General features: G+C 33.4%; 1 protein-coding gene across 1 annotated transcript; it reads right to left on the bottom strand.

Annotated features, from left to right (window-relative positions):
- Nucleotides 1-3,606: 3,606 nt before the first annotated feature.
- LOC110791724 (uncharacterized) lies at nt 3,607-21,119 on the bottom strand. The gene is made up of 9 exons (XM_021996486.2): nt 20,780-21,119; nt 20,159-20,239; nt 14,806-14,926; nt 14,629-14,723; nt 9,989-10,060; nt 5,594-5,854; nt 5,341-5,449; nt 4,033-4,219; nt 3,607-3,946 (listed from the first exon to the last, which is right to left on the bottom strand). The coding sequence occupies exons 1-9, from the start codon at nt 20,801-20,803 to the stop codon at nt 3,862-3,864; spliced, it is 1,035 nt and encodes a 344-aa protein (XP_021852178.1). The 5' UTR covers nt 20,804-21,119; the 3' UTR covers nt 3,607-3,861.
- Nucleotides 21,120-23,110: the final 1,991 nt, after the last annotated feature.

Consider the following 23,110-nt stretch of genomic DNA (forward strand, 5'->3'; position numbering starts at 1 on the left):
TTTAAATAATAGGTATTGATTATTAATTACATTTCTAACAAAAAATGTTTTTTTTTTTTGATTGGCTTGATTCTAGGATTTTTCTTTAAATCACCTAAAAAATCAAAAAATTATATTTTTACCACCTAATAAAATCGAAAAATTATTTTTTTACCACCTGAAAAACTAAAACTTGTATTTTACCTTCTAAAAAAAGTTAAAACTTGTTTTTTATCATCTGGAAATGAAAAAATAGATGAAACCGTTATGTGGGGTGCCACAATAACAGTAATATTTCATATTTTTCTTTTCTTCGATTTCATGTATTTTAACTACATTCTCTTCCCCTGCTTCATTCTCTTCCATTAATTCACATAATTTTTCCTCCATTAATTCACAAAATTGACAAAATTCAATGACAGCAAAGAGAGGAGGATGAAGGAGTTAAAGAAAATCGCAGAGTGAGTGTAAAAAATTGGAGGAAAATTGAATTAGTGGGTCACACATAACATTTTCATCTATTTTTCTATTTTCAAGTGGTCAAAAACAAGTTTAAATTTTTTTTTTTTAGGTGCTAAAGTACATGTTTTAGTTTTCTAGGTATAGTAAAAAAAAATGCAATTTTATAGGTGGTAAAAAAAAACAATTTATCTTTGATTCTACACATGAATGTAAATACTCTTTTTAAAAATTTTATAATCTAAATAATTCATTGATAAAAAGTCATATGACATTTAAATAAAAATTTGAATTGAACAAATACATAACATTAGAATCAAATAAAAACTTCCTTTCACCATAGCAACGATGGTAGTATATCGAATATTTTGTATACCCTCTTTAACATCGTTGTGATTTACAATTTTTCTTGACAAGGGGGTCTGTAATATGTTGTTGCCGTGATAAATATGATTTTAGTATGATTCGTCTAATTGTAGTCGAAAATTGGTCTCCATTTCAATTCCGCACAAATATTTACGGAAAAACAACCTGAACTAAACTAAATACAAAAAACTTAACTAGACGCGAACCATCATAGGGGTAGTTATTACACTGAAAATGTCTATTTTTTATTGAGATCGAACGCAAAAAACAAAACAGAATTGAAGAGAAAGGGTCGGAAATAACCAAATTTCCAAAGAGCTTTGGCTATTTCCGGCCTAAGAAACCCTAGTTTTTGTAAACCCTAAAAAGAGGAGAAGAGAGGGAGGAACGTAAATAGTTATTGTGGAGCGCCATATTACTCACCCGTCCTAATAAATAACTCAACTAACCCTCCCTATATTTACTATCTCTTTTACATTTTTTACCTTTTACCTTTTAACTTGCACCCCCTTCCCACCCGCCTTCAACCTCCAGCCACCAGCCGGTAAAGCTTTTTTATTTTAAAAAAAGATAGACCTAGACTTCGTCGTTTTGAGCTTGTACCATGGTAGAGACTTCTTCACTTTAAGCATTGACCATGAAGAATTCTTAAAACATAAAAGTTTCTACCTTGGTCCAAACTCATAACAATAAAGTCCCTGTATTATAAAAAAAAATATTAATTCGCTTTTGAATTTTTTATAATAATAATTTTTAAAATTTGGTCAATAATAATTAACAAGAATAGTAATAAATACAAATACTATTTTTTAAAAAAAATAAACTGTTACTCCATATTTGGCATTTGATGATTTTTTTTTTAATAGATATTTCAAAGAGAAAACTTCTTCGTGTTGAGCTTATACCATGGTAGAGATTTCTACACTTTAAGCTTCGACCATGGTGGTAGCTCAAAACGTATAAGCCGATATTGTGGTCCAAACTCAATACGAAGAAGCCCCGTGTCAAAAAAAAATATTAACCCGATTTTGAATTTATGATACAGTAATAACAAATTTCAATCTGATTAAGAATAATTTATAAGAAAAATTAATTTAGTGAATAATTTATTTTGAAAAAAATTATTACTCCATATTAGACATTTGATTAAAAAAGATTAATAGATATTTCAAATAGACCTACACTTCTTCGTTTTGAGCTTGCATTATGGTAGAGACTTCGGGTGTTTGAGCTAATTTTACTATGGTGGAAGCTTAAAACGAAGAAGTCTTTACTCTGGAAGAAGCCTAACATGCAGTTGTCTCCATGTTAAAAAAAAAAAGTATAGACATCTGCTAAATTTTGTGCCAAGACTTTTGCATTTTAAGCTTCTCCCATGGTGGGAGGTCAAACAGAGGAAGTCTACACCACTGACGAAGCTCAAAAGGAAAAAGTTTAAGTAAACTTTTCCGGAATAATAAATTCATTTAAAACATTAAATTATATAAAACTAATCAATGTCACAACTAACAACTGAATTAATTTTTTTTTGTAACATGGAGACTTTTGCGTTTTAAGCTTCCGTCATGGTAGTGTTCCTCTTTTGTTTGAGCTCGAAGCTCAAACGGTAGAAGTTTCCACCATGATAGTATCTCAAACGACAAAAGTCTCCACCATTGTGTAACCGCAAACTGTGAAAGTCTCTGCAAGCTTCCGACTTGATCGCTGAAAAAATGCCCATCGATATTTTGAGTCGCCGTAAAATTTTCACCGAAGTGGTGGGAGTGTGTGTGAAGGTTGAAGGGTGGGTGGAAGTTCAAAAGTTACAAAATGTAAAAGAGGTTAGTAATTATAAGGAGAGGTAGTTGGGTTATTTAATAGGGCGGGTGAATAATGGGACGAGGTTTAGAAAACCCCAATTCTTATAAAAGCTTTTAATAGATTTTTAGTTAATTTCATTTAGGGTTTTTCTAAGTTTCTAACCCTTCCTACTCCCTACTCCCTCTTATATCCCAACACATCTACGTGCACCCTCTCGCATTTTCACTTTACACGTACGTCTTATTTGAGGAGAAAATGTAAGAGATATAACCCATGGACATAAGAATACTCTTGGTGCACCTAATAATTTTATTTTATTATAAAATAAAAATGAAAAACGGTAGTTTTTTTGCTTGGCCTTGTGTTTACTTGCTGAAAACTAAATGAAAGTACCCTGTTGTTAACAAAAACTACAAGTACCTTTTATCCAAACAAACAAAAAACAAATAATTCATCTACAACAATAATAAATAAATAAATAAAAACAGAAGCCTGAAGCCATGAAAGGAAGCTTCCCCCCTAAGAGAAAGCAAGAGTAATAGATGAATGTATTGGCTAAAATTAGGTACAGCTAGATGAATGCATTGGCAACATTAGCTAAAAATTGCCCTTTTCCCCACTACTCAAATTCTCTGAGAATTGAAACGTTAAAAAAAAAAAAAAAAAAAAAGAGTAAGATTCGAGAATTCAAAATCAAAACTGGGGCAAAAGGAACTCTGAGAGTTTGATGGACACCCCTACTGTGGTCCTATAGCCCCAACCATATTAAGTACATTACGTATTGAACACATGGGGTATAATTTTAGAGATTTACAGCTTCAATATACCGTCCCAAACGGGGAGGAGGGGGGGGGGGGGGGGGGGGGGGAATGGAGAAGTTTAAGTGTTTAACCTATCCTGCTGAAGAAGAGCAAAAATACAGCAATTCTTACGGATAAGAGTACAAAGGCTACAGACTACTATTGCAACAACCCTAATTCAGTAATTCCCAAACAAGAAAGATGAAAAAGAATAGAAACTCCTCGCCAATATGAAAACAAAATGAGAAGTGGAGATGAAAATTTGTCATCAAGTGAGGTTTAACAGTTCTATATAGAGACATGGTGTAGTGACATTTAAAAGAACCAAAAAACAAAAAAACACCTAGCGATGAGGTCTACACATTAGAAGAATCAGACAACTGGCCAAGAGACTCAAACAGTGAAGGATGGTATAAACTTTCTTCCAATTGGTATTAATAACTTACACAGCAAATCACTATTGCTCATCATTAGGCATTTCCTGGCCCAGGCTACTTTGAGCAAGTCTGTAATAGAGGATACCCATTGTTGCCATGCATGCCCTGCAACCACCAAAGAAGCTTACAACTGTAAAACATGAAAACATAAAATTGCAAATAGAAGATCAGAATACATCAGTAAACATTACATTATGGCTATGAAAAGGAGAATTTTTCTTGGATCCATTCTTGATGATCTCGGATGCCGCACACGTCCTTCTGTAATATCATCAGCATTTAACGAGTCCTTACGAGATGGAGCAGTTACTGGCAAAGTGGGCAAAGCACTAGACCAGAAGGGCAGCAGTGCTCTGAGGAACTTATGACGAAAAGGACCTGTTGAAATTAATGACCAAATCAGTTACAGAACACTTTGCTTAATCATAAAAGTTGCATCTGATTGCTTGCATGAAAAAAGATATGCAATACTCCCTCTGTCCAGGTGCTACTGTCAGAGGTAAAAGAATTTTGGCTGGTTTCAAGAAGATCGTCATATTGAGTTAATTTACAACACTTCGAAATTTTGGAAAAAGTTATACACTTATACCCTTGATGCTCTTTAATCAACAATAACAGCAAATAGTAGCAACTAATTATAAAGCTCCTTGAGGAATAAAATCATGATTTGGACATCAGCAAATGTGTCAACCAAAATATAGGTTTTTTTTTATCTATGGTAATGATATTAATGAATAATGATTATCAGTGTGGAACTGAGGGAATAATTAAACTAGAATCCAGGTAAAGCAGTCTTAAGACAGAATGGTTCATTCATATATCTTCAATCCCAAGTGTCATAACAGAAATCACATGCCTTCACACCAAGACTTATTCTATCTTACTCTCCTTGTTAAGGCCCCCTATTTTCCTAGGTCGAGCTTTAACCATTAACAAAATAAACACTCACCCAATCCAACTTAAATATATTTCAATAAAGTAAGAACTCATAGCTTATAATTAGCTAAGAAGGCAAGACATCAAATCCAATTCTCGGTGGTCTGTAGTTTAAACCCTAAAATAAACACTTATTATTGTACATTAAGTATAAAATGTTCCTGGCTGAGATGAATATATGACATTGCATACGATCAAGAACGCTTTATAATTTATTATTATAAATTGTAGATATCACTAAAATATTTTAATTAAAAATAGATGAAAAGTAATACTCCCTTCATCCCACTACTCTGGTAAATGTCTATTTTTCCAATGTCAAATTCAGTTTTGTGATTGCTTCATTTTGTACAATTATGCATTGAAGTACCTAAAAACTTCCAGAAATAGAAATGGTAGTGAATGAAAGTTTTCTTTTAAAAAATAAAATAAAAAAGAGGTGGTGGAAGGCATTATATTAAATGTTCATTTTTTTTTGTTTCCCTATACATGACAGTTACTCCATAGTCCATAGTACAAAGAACGGGTATTATGAAAGTGTAGCATTTGCAAAGCATCCTCACCTCTTCGAGAGTACTTCTTCCTGTTCCCATCCTCATCATCGGCAAAATATGAAATTTCAGAGTTCTGCCTTTCAACATGTATTGTACCTTTCCGTGTAGTAGCCCCAGCCTGCACAAACCTCTAGTTTTAACACTGACGTACCAAAAGGAAATTACGAGAAACAATACTACAACAAAAAGAACAAGAGTTTTTGAATGCAGACTCCAAACACTGACAGCAAACTTCAAATGCAGATTTGAATAGAAGTCTTACAGTTGCGGGACTTCCAGCTTTAACAAAATTAGGCTCATGATTAGAACTAGCGGGAGAACCCTCTATCTCTACAATATCTTGTGTAGTAGCTCTAGATGAGCCTGTTCCAACACCAACTGTTGCTTCATTTTTCATTCCTTCGATGCCTCCAGCACCTGATACACGCTTCAAGGGATCTGAAGAGAAGGCAGGGGGTGGACCGCGGTCTGGTGCTGTCATTGAGACAGGATGGCTTCCAAAAACACTTTTCTCAAGACCAGTCTGCAATATGACAACCAGATACTGTAAACTAAAAAAACAGTATTCCAGAAGAGCACGAGACTTCAGATTAATAAGCGAAACATATCTTAGATTAAACAATCCAAACATTCAACAGGTTTCAAGAACAAACATTAATATTAAAACACTAGATTAGGTCCCGTGCATGCACGGATATTCTAAAATCATTTGACTGAACATCAAGCCCGGTCCTGACAATTTATGGGCCATAGGCGAAACAAAAAGAAAAGGCCCTTTATTTAAAAAATTCTACTATTAAGAATTTCGTTAAATTTTAATTTATTTTCCAATAAAAATATTTCATACGGAGTACTATGTTTAATTACGATAATCAACCAAGTAATTGAAAGTACAATTCCCCTGAAAAAACATTAATAGGAAGTAAGAAGCATTAATTACAAAAACAAAGTTAAGCTAAATAATTATATTTTAATTTTACGATCAATTTACTCTTATATTGTTTGAGTCCTATAAACACAATCCTATAAAAGTCCTATAAAAAAATTTATAGGATTGTGTTAATACACTTAATAGAATCCGGTGCAATCCTATATTATTAACACAATCCTATTTTATAGGATAGTGTTAATAGGACTCTTATATTGTTTGAGTCCTGTTAACACAATCCTATAAAAAAATATAATTTTTTTTAGGCGGGAAAATTTTGCACCAGGATGTGACATGCACATCCTAGTGTCTATTTTAGTATAATAACAATGAAAATGGTAACAAGAAATAGTGATGACTGAACAAGTACACACCTAAAGTCATAAAAGCATACACCTCATAGGATCTGTTTACAAACTGTTTATTTACAAAATTCAGTCCTTAGTCAGATCAATCCAGCTAAGTTTTCTTTAAAATTATCTTCCTAGTTTATGATTTCATCCACTGACTTAAAGGCACTAAACTATGAGTAAATTAATATGCTTATTGATTCTTGCTTGAATAGTTCATCTTTCATTCTTTAATACAACACGCCTAGAAAAAGTTATAATACGGGACCTGTTTTCAACACTAACTCTAAAACCTGTTTCTACGCAAAATAACACGAAGTATTTATTTTATTTTTGTATTGCAGCAAAGGGCACATAAAATGCCAATCTGAGGCTGTAATAACTTTAATCGCACAAATAAACCCTTCAAAAGGTCTTGCACGCACTAGATGTACAATAAATTATTGTACATCGTGATAACTGTTACTCAGTTTTTGGTAACTTTTAACATGTTTTGATTAACTTTTATATTATATTTTTTTGATGGATAAATATTTTAAAGAGTTACTTACTCCCTCCGTCCCAGATTAGTTGTTACACTTACCTTTGCACAAAGTTTTAGATGATAAGTGGTTGTTTGGTTATCAATTGTTATTTTATTGAAAAAGTAGATGTGATAGGAGTTAGTGAGGTGTATTTTTTAATTGAATGAGAGAGGGTGTGGGGACAAAAAAAATTTAGTGGGAAGAGAGACAATAAAATAATTGTGGGTCATTCCTAATTTAGAAGTGTAACAACTAATTTGGGACAGACGGAAAAAGAAAGTGTAACAACTAATCTGGGGCGGAGGGAGTAATTACTTTTATATGTTGTTATTGATTTTGAAGGGATAATTTTATTAAGAGGAAATTTATATCACAAAAGAATAAATAACTTTTACATTACATTGGACAACTTTTAAACATTTTGAGTCTTTTACTCCGATGTACAATATTTATTGTACACCACCTTTAAATAAGAATTTGTGTAAAGCCTTTCATTGACTAATATAGCGTACAACTCCCAAAAACAAAAAAATATGGGGGTGGAAATGGAATAAGGGTTAATTAGAGTGAATTAGGGTCAAGGTTGGCTTTCAGCACAGAGTTGTGTATTAAGGGTGGTTTATATTAATTTTCTCAGTTAAAAGGTGTTTTTGGGGATAGATCCTTCACTTAAGGATGGATTTTGGTTAAAAGTTATTTCTATTAATTGTAATACATCAAATTTAGAACCCAAAATTGCTTACTAGCATAATCAATGAAAAGATTGATTTGATCCATAATCAATACTTGCAACACAATATGAGTCCTTCTTTGTAGATAATTATGTTTGGTTAACCATCTCAACATATTTTAGAGCGAATATTGCTTACTTCAACAAAAAGTATATCTCGCCCGTTGTAAATAATCTTGTGTAAAACAGTAAGCATAATCTTTCTACGCTAGGATCAATTTTAACTAAGAATATCAAGGTCATCCTGAATGATAATATAGCAGGTCTTATCTGTCTGCAGGAAATTGAACCTAGAAAAACAAAGTTCATATCAACAATTTGTTAACTATTTAACAAAAAAGAGTTCATTTTGTAGGTCAGAACCAAAATGTCAACCCCCCTAAGGTGAAGGGTGAATGTAGCCCAGTAACTTCCTATGCTGCCTGCTAGTTTCCTGTCGAAATAGCGAGATTAGATGAAAACCTTAATTACTGCTGGCTCATAAGTCATAACACTGGCTTGTCACAACTCGCAAGCAGAAAAAAGGTTAGATTACAGGATTGCACAGGGATTAACAAGTTTTCTGAATCAGTGAAACAGCATAAAAATATAATTGTGTTGCTACAAGGTTTCTATTAGCGAATATTCATAAGTGTAAAATTGATACTTCGTAGCATGGAATTAAAACTCGGTCGTTACGTTACGTAACGGCCGTTCTGTAACCTGTTATGGATTTCCGTTCCGCGAAACCCCGTTACGCTACGGTTCGAAAAAAATCGCGTCTTTTCCCCCCGCGTCATCCGTTACGTAACGGTGACTCACCGCGTTAGACGTTTTTTGTCCTGTTACACCGTTCTTTTACACAAATTGACCAAAAATATTTTTGTAATTAGCTATGTAGTTTATGAAACATGATATTTCGAGTGCTTTCGCAAAATATAATACTAACTCATATTATGATAGATTTGGTTATATTGCGTCGATATAATACTTTTTAGACTTAAAATGTAATAATAAGGCTTAGACATGCTAATGTGATGTTTTTCAAAAATTTCACACCGCATCAGCCACGATCCGTTCTATTCATCCATTACAAGCGGTTTCCGCGACAATGTGACCGTTAACGCGAACGCGTTTTTTTTCTATGCTTCGTAGATAGCAGTACAAAGACAATGTCGGATCACAACTCACAACATGATTCATTTTCGATAGAAATATAGGAACAACACTCATTGTCCCAAGAATTCCCATTTTGATGTCAATATAACACCATTTAGCAGACAACAAGAACAAGATAACCCAAACAGATGCTCAACCCTTGGCTCCTACATGCCAAGATTGAGCCTCAATCTCTCACTCCCCGATTCCCTATGATGGCTTTAGTCCCTAATTGTCATATGGAATATTGAATACACTAGGAAGAAGACCGACTATGCCGACAAAAACTATGCATAGCTCATAGCAAATGTCTGAGTCAGTAGAAATTACCAAAGTTGTTCACACTTTCATACTTTTTTCTAAGAAAAGGAAGAAGGCGAGGTAGGAAAAGCATTTTATTTATTAACTTTTCTAGTTTAGCGGGACAAGAGAGTAAAGTACTCCCTCCGTTTCTATACAGTTCCAACATACACTTTCTTACACACTTTAAGAAAAAAGAATCAAACTTCTTTATTATGAGGGCATAAATGGAAAGTTCCATGGTTTTATTTGGTGGGTGAGAGGTTAGAAGTTAATAAAGAGAATAAAGTTAGGTCATAAATGTTATTGCATACTTCCTCCGTCCCGCAATAGATGCATCATTTCTCTTTTGGACACTATTCATTAACTAACTTTGACAATTATTCTTTCACATTATGTAAAAACAAATATAGTCAAGTGAGATCTTGTTAAATTCGTATCACTGTGAGGATTCCAAATATCAATTTTTTATAATTTTTACTTACACACAATTTGAGATATTAATGTTCAAAGAAGCATGTTGGGATACGTGAAAAAGAAATCATGCATCTATTGCGAAACGGAGGAAGTACAAAATAAGTTTTCCATTTAAAGTGTGTTGCAAGTATTGTGATGTTTCCATTTTGGGGAAGTGTTGCAAATAAAAAAAACGGAGGTATTAGTTAACAAGAGCTATTAAGAACCTTACTTGCGTAATTGCCTCCTTAAGCTTTGAATGAAGGTGTGATCCTGAATCCTTGAAATTTTTTGGAGGCCATATCTACACCCAAAGAACAATGTTTACGGTTAAAATTGGAAATCAAGAATGATACAAACTCTAAAGATAGTTACAGGCAAGGAATGAAAAAAAAAAAACACACAATAGTACCTACTTTTTAAAAAATAGGTTAACTAATACGTATGTTACTTGGGAATCACACACGATAGCAAGATATTGATGTGGGTCACAAGTATACATCTGGCACAATATGACACATCCAAGTGTCATAATGTATATCTAGTGAAGTATAAGCAAGGAGCTTTAATCAATCTAGAAAACATATTTTTCCATAAGAGGCTGGTACAATTAATCAAGCCGTAGTCATATTCACAAAATTACTGACTGAGAAGGTCTAGTGCGACACTGCCACCCATTATTACGCTTTAAAGTTAAAATCTGTATGATATTTTTAAAACTTTAGTAAAAGCAACATTCATATTTGAAACTCGGATCAATCAACAAATACAGGTAATTAGAAGGAGATATGCTACGAATGTCATAAACTCAAAAACAAAAAGTAGCCTCGCAAAACTTTATTACTAAGATCCAACAAGGTGGAATTTTAGGCAGCCAGTAGGTTCCCTGCACGTAATCTTCATTAAATCTTACTGCAGTTTACCTTCAGAAATAAGTGGCCAGTCCTTCATCATGGACCTTCATACAATCATACGTAATACACCCATTTGGAAGGCAAAGAAATTTAGACCCCAAAAGTTCAGCATAGTGGACCCAAGCTGCCCCCAAAATGAGAAATGGGAGAAAACAATCAAACAAGATCAAGTGAGGTCAAAGAATATTTTCTTAAGACCCCAACCACCTCAGGTGTTTTTCCTGGCTTCAAAATTTTGTACTCCTCAGGTGTTTTCCTTAAGATCCCCCCCCCCCCAACTCTTCTTCTTAGAATAAGTTTAAGAGGAAGGCCTTAGCTCTTTTCCCATCAAACCACCTACCTTCAAATTGAAAATAGTTGAACTCGTGGAAGATGAGCGTTGTTAATATCATTTTAAAATGCGCTAAAACGTAGAACAAGGATAATATTGAAAAGAAAAAACGGATACAGGGATAAAAGATTAAACAAACAAGACACACTCCATTCAGGTAGTTTACTTAGTTATAATGGAAACATCTAATCACACACGAGTAGGCCCTAACTGATCTCTACATATCAATATTCATGCTACTAGTAACACTAAACCAGTGTATACTCTCTCCTTTCTCTCTGTTTCCCCCTTCACCCTATCATTACTTTGGTCAGATAGGGTTTTTGCTTTTCCATTGAGCATTTCTTTCTTCTCCCTTACCACAGAGATAATTTTCCCAATATGTATACCCTCACAACAGATAAACAGATCTAGGGAAGGAAAACAAGAGATAATTAACTTTCTGACAGAAGCAACAGCAAGGAAAAGGGGATAAATAAAATAGAATACTACCTCCGTTCTTTTTTAGTTGACACGTTTCTTTTATCACGTTTCCAACGCAAAACTTCAACGGATGTCTTTAATTATCAATAAGTTCTTTTTTTATTGGCAAATTAGCAAATAATTATCAATAAGTTGATATTTTGAAAATATACAAATAATATGAATCTAACAAGATCCTACATGATTATATTTTATCTTAGGTATAAATTACAAAAGATGGTCAAAGCAGTGTATGTAAATAATCTCAGAAGTCAAAACGTGTCAACTAAAAAAGAAAGGAGGAAGCATTAAACTAAGGTGGCGAAGAATAGAAATCCCATAAGTCGAAGAATATGGAAATCACAACGGTGCAGACCATAGCATTTCTGCAACGCTTGCCTTGGTCAATAATCGATGACTTTTGTAGGATGCAAGAAGAGTGCATTAGTTATCCAAAGCAAGAAACTTTGTTGAAAGACAAATTTGTGGGGAAGCAATGTCGACGAATGCGATTGGAGAACAAAGATTTTAACTTTCAATTACCATTCTTGATCTTGGACAAAAAGTAAGAACCAAATCAGCTGCATATTGGGTTGAGTTTATGATGAAAATTTATTCAAACAATAAATGAGGCCAGAATCGATTATTGGGTTGATCTAAGATTTAGAAAAAAATTATTTTGCAAAATAGATGGAGAGTAAGGTCACCTTGATCCACATAACTTGATTCAAACAAAAACTATAGTACAGTAACTGTTGTTAGAGCTTTTCTTATTAGTTTGTAAGATCTGTGAAGCAAAAGAGACCAAGTAACCAGCTGGTCACACTCGTGGACTCAAAGTGGTGCAAAGCAAAAGCGGTGGCGAGCTAGAATGACTTGCTAGCAATATGTCGGTGGCAGAAATAGTGGATCAATAATAGGAGGTGGGCTGACGCATAACAAAGGTACAGAGTTTTGACTAATAGACAAAGACTTCATACGCACCTGAATTTTGTTTATGATCCTCCCGGGCTCCCATCCCTATTCACATGTCCAATTTCTCTCCAAAATCTTGATCTCTTTTAAACGTCGAATTCTTTATATTCACCTTATAATCAATCAAAGTACCAAACCCACTATCTCCCTTTATTCACCTTTAATCAACTAAATCCCACAACTTTTTTTATGCATCTTTCATCAACCAAACCCTACTATCTTCTCTTTTTATTAATTTCTCCTAGATACGTGCAAATTGGAGAAACTAGACAATTAAATAGGGACGGCAGGAGTATAACTTAGGGTCTGTTTGTTTCAACTTAATTTAACTTATTTTGACTTATTTCAGCAAAAATAAATTCAGATGAGTACAAATAAGTTCAGAAAAAGTAAGTTTTTCTTTGACAATTTAACAAATAAGTTCTTTTCAGCAAAAATAAGTTCAGATAAGTTCAAATAAGTTAAATTCAGTTGAACCAAACACAGCCTTATTAGAACTAATCTGAACTTGTTAAACTTTATCCGAACTTATATTGGCTGTAAAATGAACTTAAAATCCTACCAGAACTTGACCAAACTTATATTGCCTAAATAACTTTTAAAGGATGAAAAGAACACTGCCTTTAATTTGTCAAACCGTATAAGATAGAGAAAACAGATAGCTAATGATAAGGGTAAACAACATTAATAAAAATAAAATAAAAGAAACAACAACATAGCAATTACTGAATACTGATATTAGTAAGAGGACATAGTTAGCATATATCTGCAAATAATCTTGAAACAGTCAACAAGGCTGGATAGTGGTTCAAGCACATGATTATTGTCCAACACACCATGTGGCACTGAAAGATATAACAAACTGAAGAAGATAAAATAGCATGTCACTAGGACAAGCAAATGCAAAAGGTCAGAAATAGTAACAGCTTCCTAGCATAGGAAACCTGATGACTCACTTTAGAAGAGAGAGTTCAAAAGGATCACATAATTAAGAATAAAGACTGGTAAAAAAGTACTAACAAACAGCTCAAAAAACTCGTGATACGGGCTCCAGAAATCATGACTCATGAGTTCTTGCTTAATCTAATCATATTATATGCAGTAAAACACAGAAATAGGTAAGAAGATCTGGCAGCAAGCCTTGTAGGAGTGAATTTAGCAATTGAGCCTCGGGTCTTTTTCTCAAATTTATGGTGGAATGACGATATAAGAGAAATTGTTAAACAAGAGAGGGAAAAAAGGTCCAAAAGAAACAAAAATGCGGTAGGTGACTGATAGCATAGCAGACAGTTCCATACTTGAACCATTTGGCTACTACTAATGTAAATGAGCTAGGATTATATACAGGCCAAATATGAATTTAGGGACAGCCAGAAAATAACAAAGTAGAGGAAGTACTAGTCTGATGGCACAGGAGAAAAAAATGGTCATAAAAATGTTTAAGTCACAGAAGAAGGTTCAAAAAAATTAATCTAAACGCAATTTTGAGCATGATAGAAATGACCTCAGAAGAAAGAAATTGATCCACGTTGCCAAAGGTTCCAGTGGAGACAATTTAGGAGATGAGAAGTCATAATAACTGACTATCATCATTCTTCAACACAAGCCCAGACATTTTGTCCAGTTCTTTGGTTTCAATTAAAACCTACATGGGCTACATCTTAACAACTGCTAACGAAGGCACCTGAGATGAAAACTGTATGGTCAATCATGGAAACGATCACACAAAAGACAACATTGGAGAGCAATATCTCTTCCTTAAGGGTCAACCTCCCAGCTTGTATCTCATGTTGGATGCTACAATCCATGACGCCTAATATTTTCCCAAAAGTAGCAACAAAGCCCCATAAGCAAGATGAATCAACAAGAGGGGTGTCTTTCTTATGTAAACCTCTTTTAGCACTTAAAACTTGCACTTGAAATTTCTACTATTTTTATGCCTCTTCAGCTCCGCATTTAAGAAATTAGCCACACATTGACTTAAGTCTAAAGTACATCCACATCCACACACAACAATATTACATAAACTGTTTTTACAGATCAAGTTTACATATAGAATGACAAAATCAAGACCTTACTTGAACATTATCTGTCCAGCAGTTTAAAAAGTGGCATTAACAAAATTAGAGAACAGGATTAAAAGTAAAAGAAAACATGAGCGTTAAAGCAATCTAACAAACAGGGACTCACCGAAGTTGAGCATGCAGGGCAGACATATCCAGCTGGTGCTGTGTGCGGAGGAGAACTTTTAATGTGCGAAACCAAGCAATTTGTATGTATAACATCTGAACCAAGATCACATAATTCATATTAACATCTAATTAGATGCCTTCTCAAATTGAAAATGTTCATCTCAAAACAACATACGCAAGCAGCCAAGGCGAGTAGTTTGAGGATCTGTTCCTTCCTCGAGCACAGCTTTGCATTTACAGCAATTAGGAGGCCAATCATACTCTCCATCTATTACCCACTCTGAGTAGGTGCGGACCTACATAAAGTTGACACGCACAACTAGGTCAACAATGTCTCAGACTTCAATACAAATTACCCATAAGAAAGCCTTCAATATAAATTACCCTTCATGAATGAGCAATGTTACCACTAAAGGCACTAGTTCACTACGACTTAGCCAGCTTGCTCCATTACAACACTGCCCAAACACTAAAATGAGGACGCATACATCTAACTCTATATAGAGACCACGCCAAATACTTGAAAAAAAATAATGTATCAATTAAAAAGACAAATAAGCATATCTATGAATCTGAAAGGACAATACTCCCATTGACAAGCTAAATCTCAGACTATTTCCTTCAGTATAGTATGCCACACTTTAAGATCTGTCACAATCACATAGTATAAATAAGATATGATTCATGAGGACAGGTTGCCCTATTCCATAATCTCTTAACACCTGCATTAAATTGTTTACAGAAAATCCTCAATCCATAAAAAATGTGTACCATTATTCTGCCTGGATGTTTTTTATATTGATAAGTGATAACAACTATCTAGCGAGAACAGTGACAGCTAGCTATCTGACTTTGGCTTTCATGTATATCGACACTCTACCTCAGCTCAAAATGTGTTCGCTTCATATATCATCCATCAGTACCAGTTCAACACAGAACATACAGTATCATACCAAACCCAAAATAGTACCAAAACTATTTATTGCTATGACATCATAGAACAGAGAAGGACGTGTCTAGAACGCCCTAAAGGTATACATGTGCATTATTGAATACACTGACATATTTTTTTGAAGAATTCTGAAGGAAAATGGAATATGAAAATTGATCTACTGTGCTGACAGTGAGTTTTGTACTTGCAAACCAAGGTATGTTTAGTTGTTTACTACTTCTTCCTAATTTTCTTCTTCGTTTTTTCAACTTTTTGACATTTTTCCCCAATTCCTTCCATCCAAAAGCGGAACCGACATTTTTGGAGATTCTGGTTGCAGAACCAGCGACTGAGCACAGATAAATGGAAAAATAAGGGGAGAAATAACAGTGGTGCTGGACTGCTGGTGCCCTCCCAAGAGTAAAGGGAACAAGAGGAGCTGAGGAGCTATTCGAGGAGAGTTGCGTACAGCGCAAACCGAGGCATGATTACTACTTCCTCCCGATTTTTTTTCATTTCTTCAACTTTTTTGATATTCTTCCCCATTTTCTTCTTCAACGTGCTATTTCGTCCACTTCCACTTTTATATATGACATGCAATTTTTTCCATCTGTCTTATTGTTGTTTACATTAAAACCCACTTTTTTCTACTTTTGAATCAATGCCCAATTGCCCATAGATTATACATGGCATTCCCCTTTGACCCTTCTTCTTTAGTTCTAGGGGTTGACAATATGGCATCCTTCAATTGGGTCATATAACTATTGGTAAAAAATAAAAAATAAAAATGAATGGTTAAAATAGAATCCTTACTTTTTAGGAATAGAATACTTACTTTTTAGGAATAGAATCCTTCTATTAGTTTTTTTCATAAAAATGAAGGCTATTTTCAATACTCCCTCTTTTCCTTAATGTTCTACTCATTGACCGTAGACTCTTGTTTCTAGAAAATTTTGAGAAAAGTGAGCACGTGTAAGCAAAACGTAGATAAAGTAAAAGAGAGTGTGTAATAAAAGGTGGGTAAAGTAAGGGAGAGTGAGGGAAAATGTGTAAATATTGTGGAGAAAGGGGGTAAGATAGTAAAAGATGCTTGACAAAAATAGAACTAGAGTAGAAGTGAGGGGAACTTTATGAAACACCCAAAAGAAAAAGTGAGTAGAACATTACGGGGGTGTCCTCTTCGACTTATAGAATCTTTATTAAATAGTTTAAGTTTGAATAAGTTTGAATAAGTTCAAATAAGTTCAGATAAGCTTCAATAAGGTCTTATAAGTTCAACAAGGTCATATAAGTTCCAATAAGGTTCTATAAGTTCTAATAAGGTCCAAATAAGTTCTTATAAGTTTCAATAAGGGTCTATAAGTTCCAACGAATAAAACATGTAATATTATGATTATTAGCATCATTATTATATATTTGACTATTACCTACGTTGGTATATTAAATAAATCATATTTATATTGTTACGCCTGTTCTTTTGAGCTTATAATGCCTTACTTCAGGATCTATAATTGCGGTTAACTTAATTTAATATCAGCTCAATTCAAATTACTATTATTATCATTATTATTACTATCAATATTATTATAAAAATATCATTACCATTACTTTACTACTGTTATTATATTACTATTATTATCATTTTTCAATATTATTATTATTATTAAATTTTACACAGTATTATTACTTTTTTTATTTTTTTTGGCAAACAAATAAGAGATATTATTAATACCAAAACACAGTATTACAACGTAAGCTGCCTTAACGAAAGGAAAGCAAAACTGAAAGGCTAAACTAGCCTAAACAAACTGGAACTCACCAAGAGTTAAACCAATTTACATCAGAGGTCCTGACTTTCTTCCAAATTAGCTGCTGAACTCTACCCTTGGTATCCATCTGCACCCTCACCCTCTTAAACTGTAGGAACCACAGCATCCCACACAGAGTATTATTATTAATATTCTTTTTTTATAATTTTTTTTTTTTTTGACATAGTTTTTTATAATTATTATTGTTATTATTATTACTATTACTCCCTTCGTTCTTGAATGGTAATCCTATTTGGAATCTAATACAATCCAATAAAAGTACACTTGTCACATGAATCTAACTCATGTGGGTAGGAGAGATAAATAATTAAGGGGTTGAATAGGAATAAAGATTTACTATTTGGATATTTATAAGGGTATAATGGAGATAAATGTTGGACAAATAAGGAAAAATTCCAAAAGAGACTAATAAAAAGAAACTCAATATGGAAAGTGAACATTCAAGAACGGAGAGAGTATTAATTATAATTAATATTATTAATGTCATTGTTAATACTCCGCATATTATTATTATTATTTTGATTAATAATACTTATTAATATTACAGAGTACTTTACTAATAATAATTACTATTATTATTAATTATTATTATAAATATTATTATGATTGTTATAATTATTTATTATTATTATTAATTATTATTATGAATATTATTATTTTTGTTATTATTAATTATTATCATTGTTATTATATTATCTTATTAGTATCAATTAATTAATTAATAAAATAATTATTATTCTTAATTATTACTATATTATTATTATTATTTTATTTATTATTATCATTATTTTTATTATTATTATTATTAGAATTTATTATTAATTATTACTATTATTATTATTATTATCTTTATTATTATCATTTCAATCCTGTTAATTTAATTTCAGTTAATTTAGTTTAAGTTCAGTTGATTTAATTTAATTTCAGTTCAGTTAATTTAATTTAATTAAAGAAATTTCAGTCCAATAGAACAGGGCCTTACATTAAAATAATTTATCCTTACTAATTTAAGGTTAACAGTTATAAAATGATTTTGTCGGATTTTTAAGTCGGATTCAAACTTGGATTTGGTCAATAAATTATTATTAATACGGAACAATAATTTATCAACCCCTAATTATCAACCAATAATTTATCAACCCCTAGTTAGGGGTTAATGGGTGGGTTGATTAGGGGGTTAAATAGAAGGTTGGTGGGTTGGTTAATAATAGGTTGATGACGTCATTAAAGGGTATTTGGTGTATTAAATTTTAAAATAGGGGTACTTGGTAGATTAAGTATTGAAATAGGGGTAATTTATGAATTATGGAAAGTTGAGGGATATTTGGTGAATTTATTCAAAACTAGGGGCATTTCATGAAAAAACTGTATTATTAATATTTGCAATCAACTACTTTAAATATTTAAATGGCTAAATGTTCAGAAATAACCTAATAAACTTTAAATAAGGTCTAATAAGTTTCAATAAGGTCTTAGGTCCTATAAGGTCTTATAAGGTCCTATAAGTTCAGATTAGTTTGAGTCATATAAGTTGAAGAAAACACACCCTAAGGAACAGAGGGAGCATAACCGAACAACAGTATTTCAAATTAGGATTCAAGCTTTTCCTTTAAAGATTTTGTAATCAAATTATAAACAAAAACGCCTTAAAAAGTTAAAAAGAAATTAAAGGGGAGTTTGAAGAAAAATTATGGGCTGATTAAAACGGATCTAAATTACTGCTCTTGCAGAAGGGCATACCCAATATTAAAACAATGGATCCACCACAAAGTGCAGAACAAAAAGTAACGCAACTCGCTAAAGCCCTTGCTTGTTTTCAAGCGTTGCCCCCGTGGGAGTCCGGGCCGTGTCTCAGTCCCGGTGTGAAACTCGTATTGTTTCGTGCTCAGAAAATTCAATTTCCAATAGGGCATTTGGTTTGTACAACAGAAGAGATAATCCTGGATCCACCACTAGGCACTAGGTGCACACCATATGATGTGATTACATGAACACAATTTCAAATAGGGTGTTTAGATTTCAAAAGAAAGATGAGACAGAAGAAGTTGACTTAACAAGCAGTGGTACAGCCATACAGGTATTACCAGGGAAAGAGATGATTCCTTAGACGATCACATTTCAAGGGAAGTAATTGATTTCTGAACCAATAAACTAATAATTTTTTTATCCTAGTGAAGAATTAGTCACTTTGAAAAATAAATTTCTTCCCTTACCTCTACATAATAAGGGCAGCTTTGATTAAAGAAGTTTACCAAAGCCCAGAGTCAGGGAAAGTGTAGCACAACGCCAATAACTACTTTAATGTAGCTAACATGGAAATATGAATAATCCAAAGGAAGATTCGGAACAGAGTAACAGACATGATTTAAATATGACGTTGGCTCTATTTGGATTAAGAAACCATGTTTCACAAGTGATGCAAATTATAGAAGTTCCATCTCTGTCTGCTTCATACAACACTATACAAAAATAATTAGTGTCACTTAAATGTAGCGGCATTAGCAAAGGACTGGAGAGAATTTCAATCAGAAATTTCTCAAAGAAAATCACCTTTTTTCAGAAGGCCAATTCAATACATTCTATGTTTACCTACCTCTGATAGGCTAGACACTATACAATGAGAAAAAATTTAAGATAAGATTCAGGTTATCTTCAAAAATTCAGCACTTATGAGACTATGCACAGTTCCTATGCAAGGAAAGGATAGAAGAAGATGATGTAGTATTCTTTCATATGCAAGGTATAAGCCATAAATTTGAAATTATTACCACACAAATTCGGTGTTCAGGAAAGCATATGCATTCTCCACAAACAGGAGTCTTGTGCACGAAACAGTATAGCTTAGTTGCCTGAAAACCCATAAAAAAAACATCTGTAAGCATTACCATTTGTCACAAACGGAAAAAACAGCAATTCAATAAAGCAAGCTGATAGCCTGATATATAATCAAGACTAAAAGCCGAATATTAGTTTTCGATTTGACGGTACAAACAAACAGTGTTCAATCACTCCTCAAATCCAATTTTGCATGCAAGCCACATACTAATCATTCCTTCGCACATTACGATCATGTCAATTCCCGGAAAAAAAAAACACAACATTGATAACTCACGATAGTTCGTCCCAGTATACATCTACAAAACCGATATTAACCTGTACTATTCTTCGTCCAAAGCCCCTAAAATTAACTAAATTTGACAAAAACTAAACCCAATTTTGCGTATTAATTAAGAGATCCCTCTATCAGATCTGAAACAGCAAGATCACCGAACTGTACAGCTTATCCTTCTAATTAAGAGCTAATTTCAGCATGCCGCCAAACAAAAAGTTACGAAATTGGGGATTATTGACGAATCTGAATAGCATAAGGAGCAGAAAAGAGGACTTACTTTGCGGCATTTGCAGACCACCATTGCATTGACAAATTATGTAGCCCCTCAAAAAAAATTGTGAATTAAGGGACAAATAGCACAAAAGTTGATGATAAATTTGTTGAGATTGGAAGCGAATCTGAGGTCAATTGGGGAGAAAAAACTTAGGGTTTAGGAAATCGGACGACGAATCAGGACAGAGGAAACTGGGAGGGGGTGAGAATTATGATGGATCATAGATTACAGTTACAGCTCACTTTCGTTCTCACAGTTGTTTTCTGGTATCAGCAGCAACGATTGTAAGCCAGCTCTTTTACATTTTCCCACACATTTCAGTTTTTCTCCTCTTGTCTAATTTCTTTTTTTCTTTTCTTCGTTTTATGATAAGAGTAACATCAAGGGGGTCTTTATCTTAATACTTTTTCGTATGCCATGTCAGCTTTCCACTAATATTTAATTAATTAAATTTTGTTAAGACTTCTCCAGATTCATCCAAATTTAGCTCTTCACCCCCTCAAACTCATTTAAAACATCTCAAATAATATAACATTTTTAACTTTTTATTTTATTTAACTCACACATTGAGTCTTAAGTTGAGTCTTAGTTTCTCAAAACTTTATTTAAGACTTTGTTAAGACTATCTCACTTCAATGCTACAAATTGATATATGTAATCTTAAGACTAGCTGAGTCATATGACATGTCAGCAAAATTTAAATCTTAAGACTTAGTATTGATGTTGAGGATAGAAAACTCAGATAGACTACTTTTTAATGGTTGGAATATAAATTTATAATTACTCCAAGCTAATAAAATACTTGTCTAATTTCTATAAAGTGTGAACTAGGATGGGCCCGTGCTAATGCACATGATTTCTATAAAATTAGAAGTAAATAAAAAAAGGGTATTAAACATTTATTCTGTACATTATAATGGTAAGGCAAATTTGCTAAAAACAACATTTTATAACCCAAAATTTGCGAGAAACAACGTTTTCATTTTTTTGTGAAGTAAGACCTTAAACTAAAAAAAATTGCGAGACACAACCAAAGCCTTCTTTCTGGCGTTGACTCCTGAATTTCGGCCTTTGACCAGCATGTGCAGGGCACATGGTCTTCATTTTGGCTATTCACACCCATTTCCCTCCATTTCTCCCATAAGAAAAACAAAACATAATTAGAAAAAAATTAAAAAAACATCTGCAAACTCTTCAACTTATGTTGCGCCATCAATGAAAAATTACACCAATGTGTTTTTTTCTCATTCAAATTCACAATACTCCTAACAATCATTTTTACCTTTTGTCGGGTTTGGATTTAGGCTATATTATGTTCCTAAACCCAGAAGTCTGACTGCTTAGATGGCCTAGAAGACAAAGTTCATGGTGTAAAAGAACGAGCAACATCAGATACATAACGCCTCAGCCAATAAGAAGTCAAGATGACTAAGCAATCCCTCAAAGAACTAAAGGACATGGATTTTCATGGCATCTTATCATAGGACTATACAACTAATACAAGGAGCTAGAAAAGTAGTGTGTTAGAGGCCACTCTTGAAAAATTGTTAAGTGGCGAGTTTGTAAACGTAAGAGCTAACAAAGAGGAGTTGTTCATGGAACTAGAAGAAACTGGTAGCAGCATCAAGACCGCGGAAGTGCTCAGATCACGAACAGCGAAGAAAAACGAAAGAATGGAGGGGTGGAAGCAAAGGAGGAATCATGGAAAGCAGGGAAACTTGAAGTTGAAAGAAAATTAGAGAGAGTTGAGAAAGAGTGGTTACTGCAACATCAACAATTACCAAACGCCGAGATGCTCAATTCGGTTCAATTCAAAGATTTGGGGGGGAAAGCCCCTAAATTTCCTACATTTCAATTCCACAAAATTACAACACCAAACTTACCAAAATGCAAATGAAAACACTCGAACTATATTGGAGAATGATTGAATTGAGAAAAAAAAAAAACCACCTTTGGAGCTTGCAAATTTAGTGATTCTGTATGGGCAGGAAAGAAAATTCATTTGTCTGGGAAAAAGAATATAGAGAACAGAGAGATCAAGATTTTTTTTTGGGGGGGGGGGGGGGGGGGGGGGGGGGGTTCTTTTGTTAAGGAATATGCTTTTATATGGGATAAATGGAGAGAAATGAGTGTGAATAGCCAAAATGAAGACCTTGTGCCTTGCACATGTTGGTCAAAGGCCGAAATTCGGGAGTCGACGCCTGAAATAGGGCTTTGGTTGTGTCTAGCAAATGTTTTTTAGTTTAAGGTCGTACTTCACAAAAAAAAAATTAAAAGATTGTTTCTCGCAAATTCAGGGTTATAAAAGGTCTTTTTTGGCAAATTTGCCTAATG

The sequence above is a fragment of the Spinacia oleracea genome, chromosome 2 (genome assembly GCF_020520425.1).
Source record: "Spinacia oleracea cultivar Varoflay chromosome 2, BTI_SOV_V1, whole genome shotgun sequence".
Taxonomy (NCBI): Eukaryota; Viridiplantae; Streptophyta; class Magnoliopsida; order Caryophyllales; family Amaranthaceae; genus Spinacia; species Spinacia oleracea.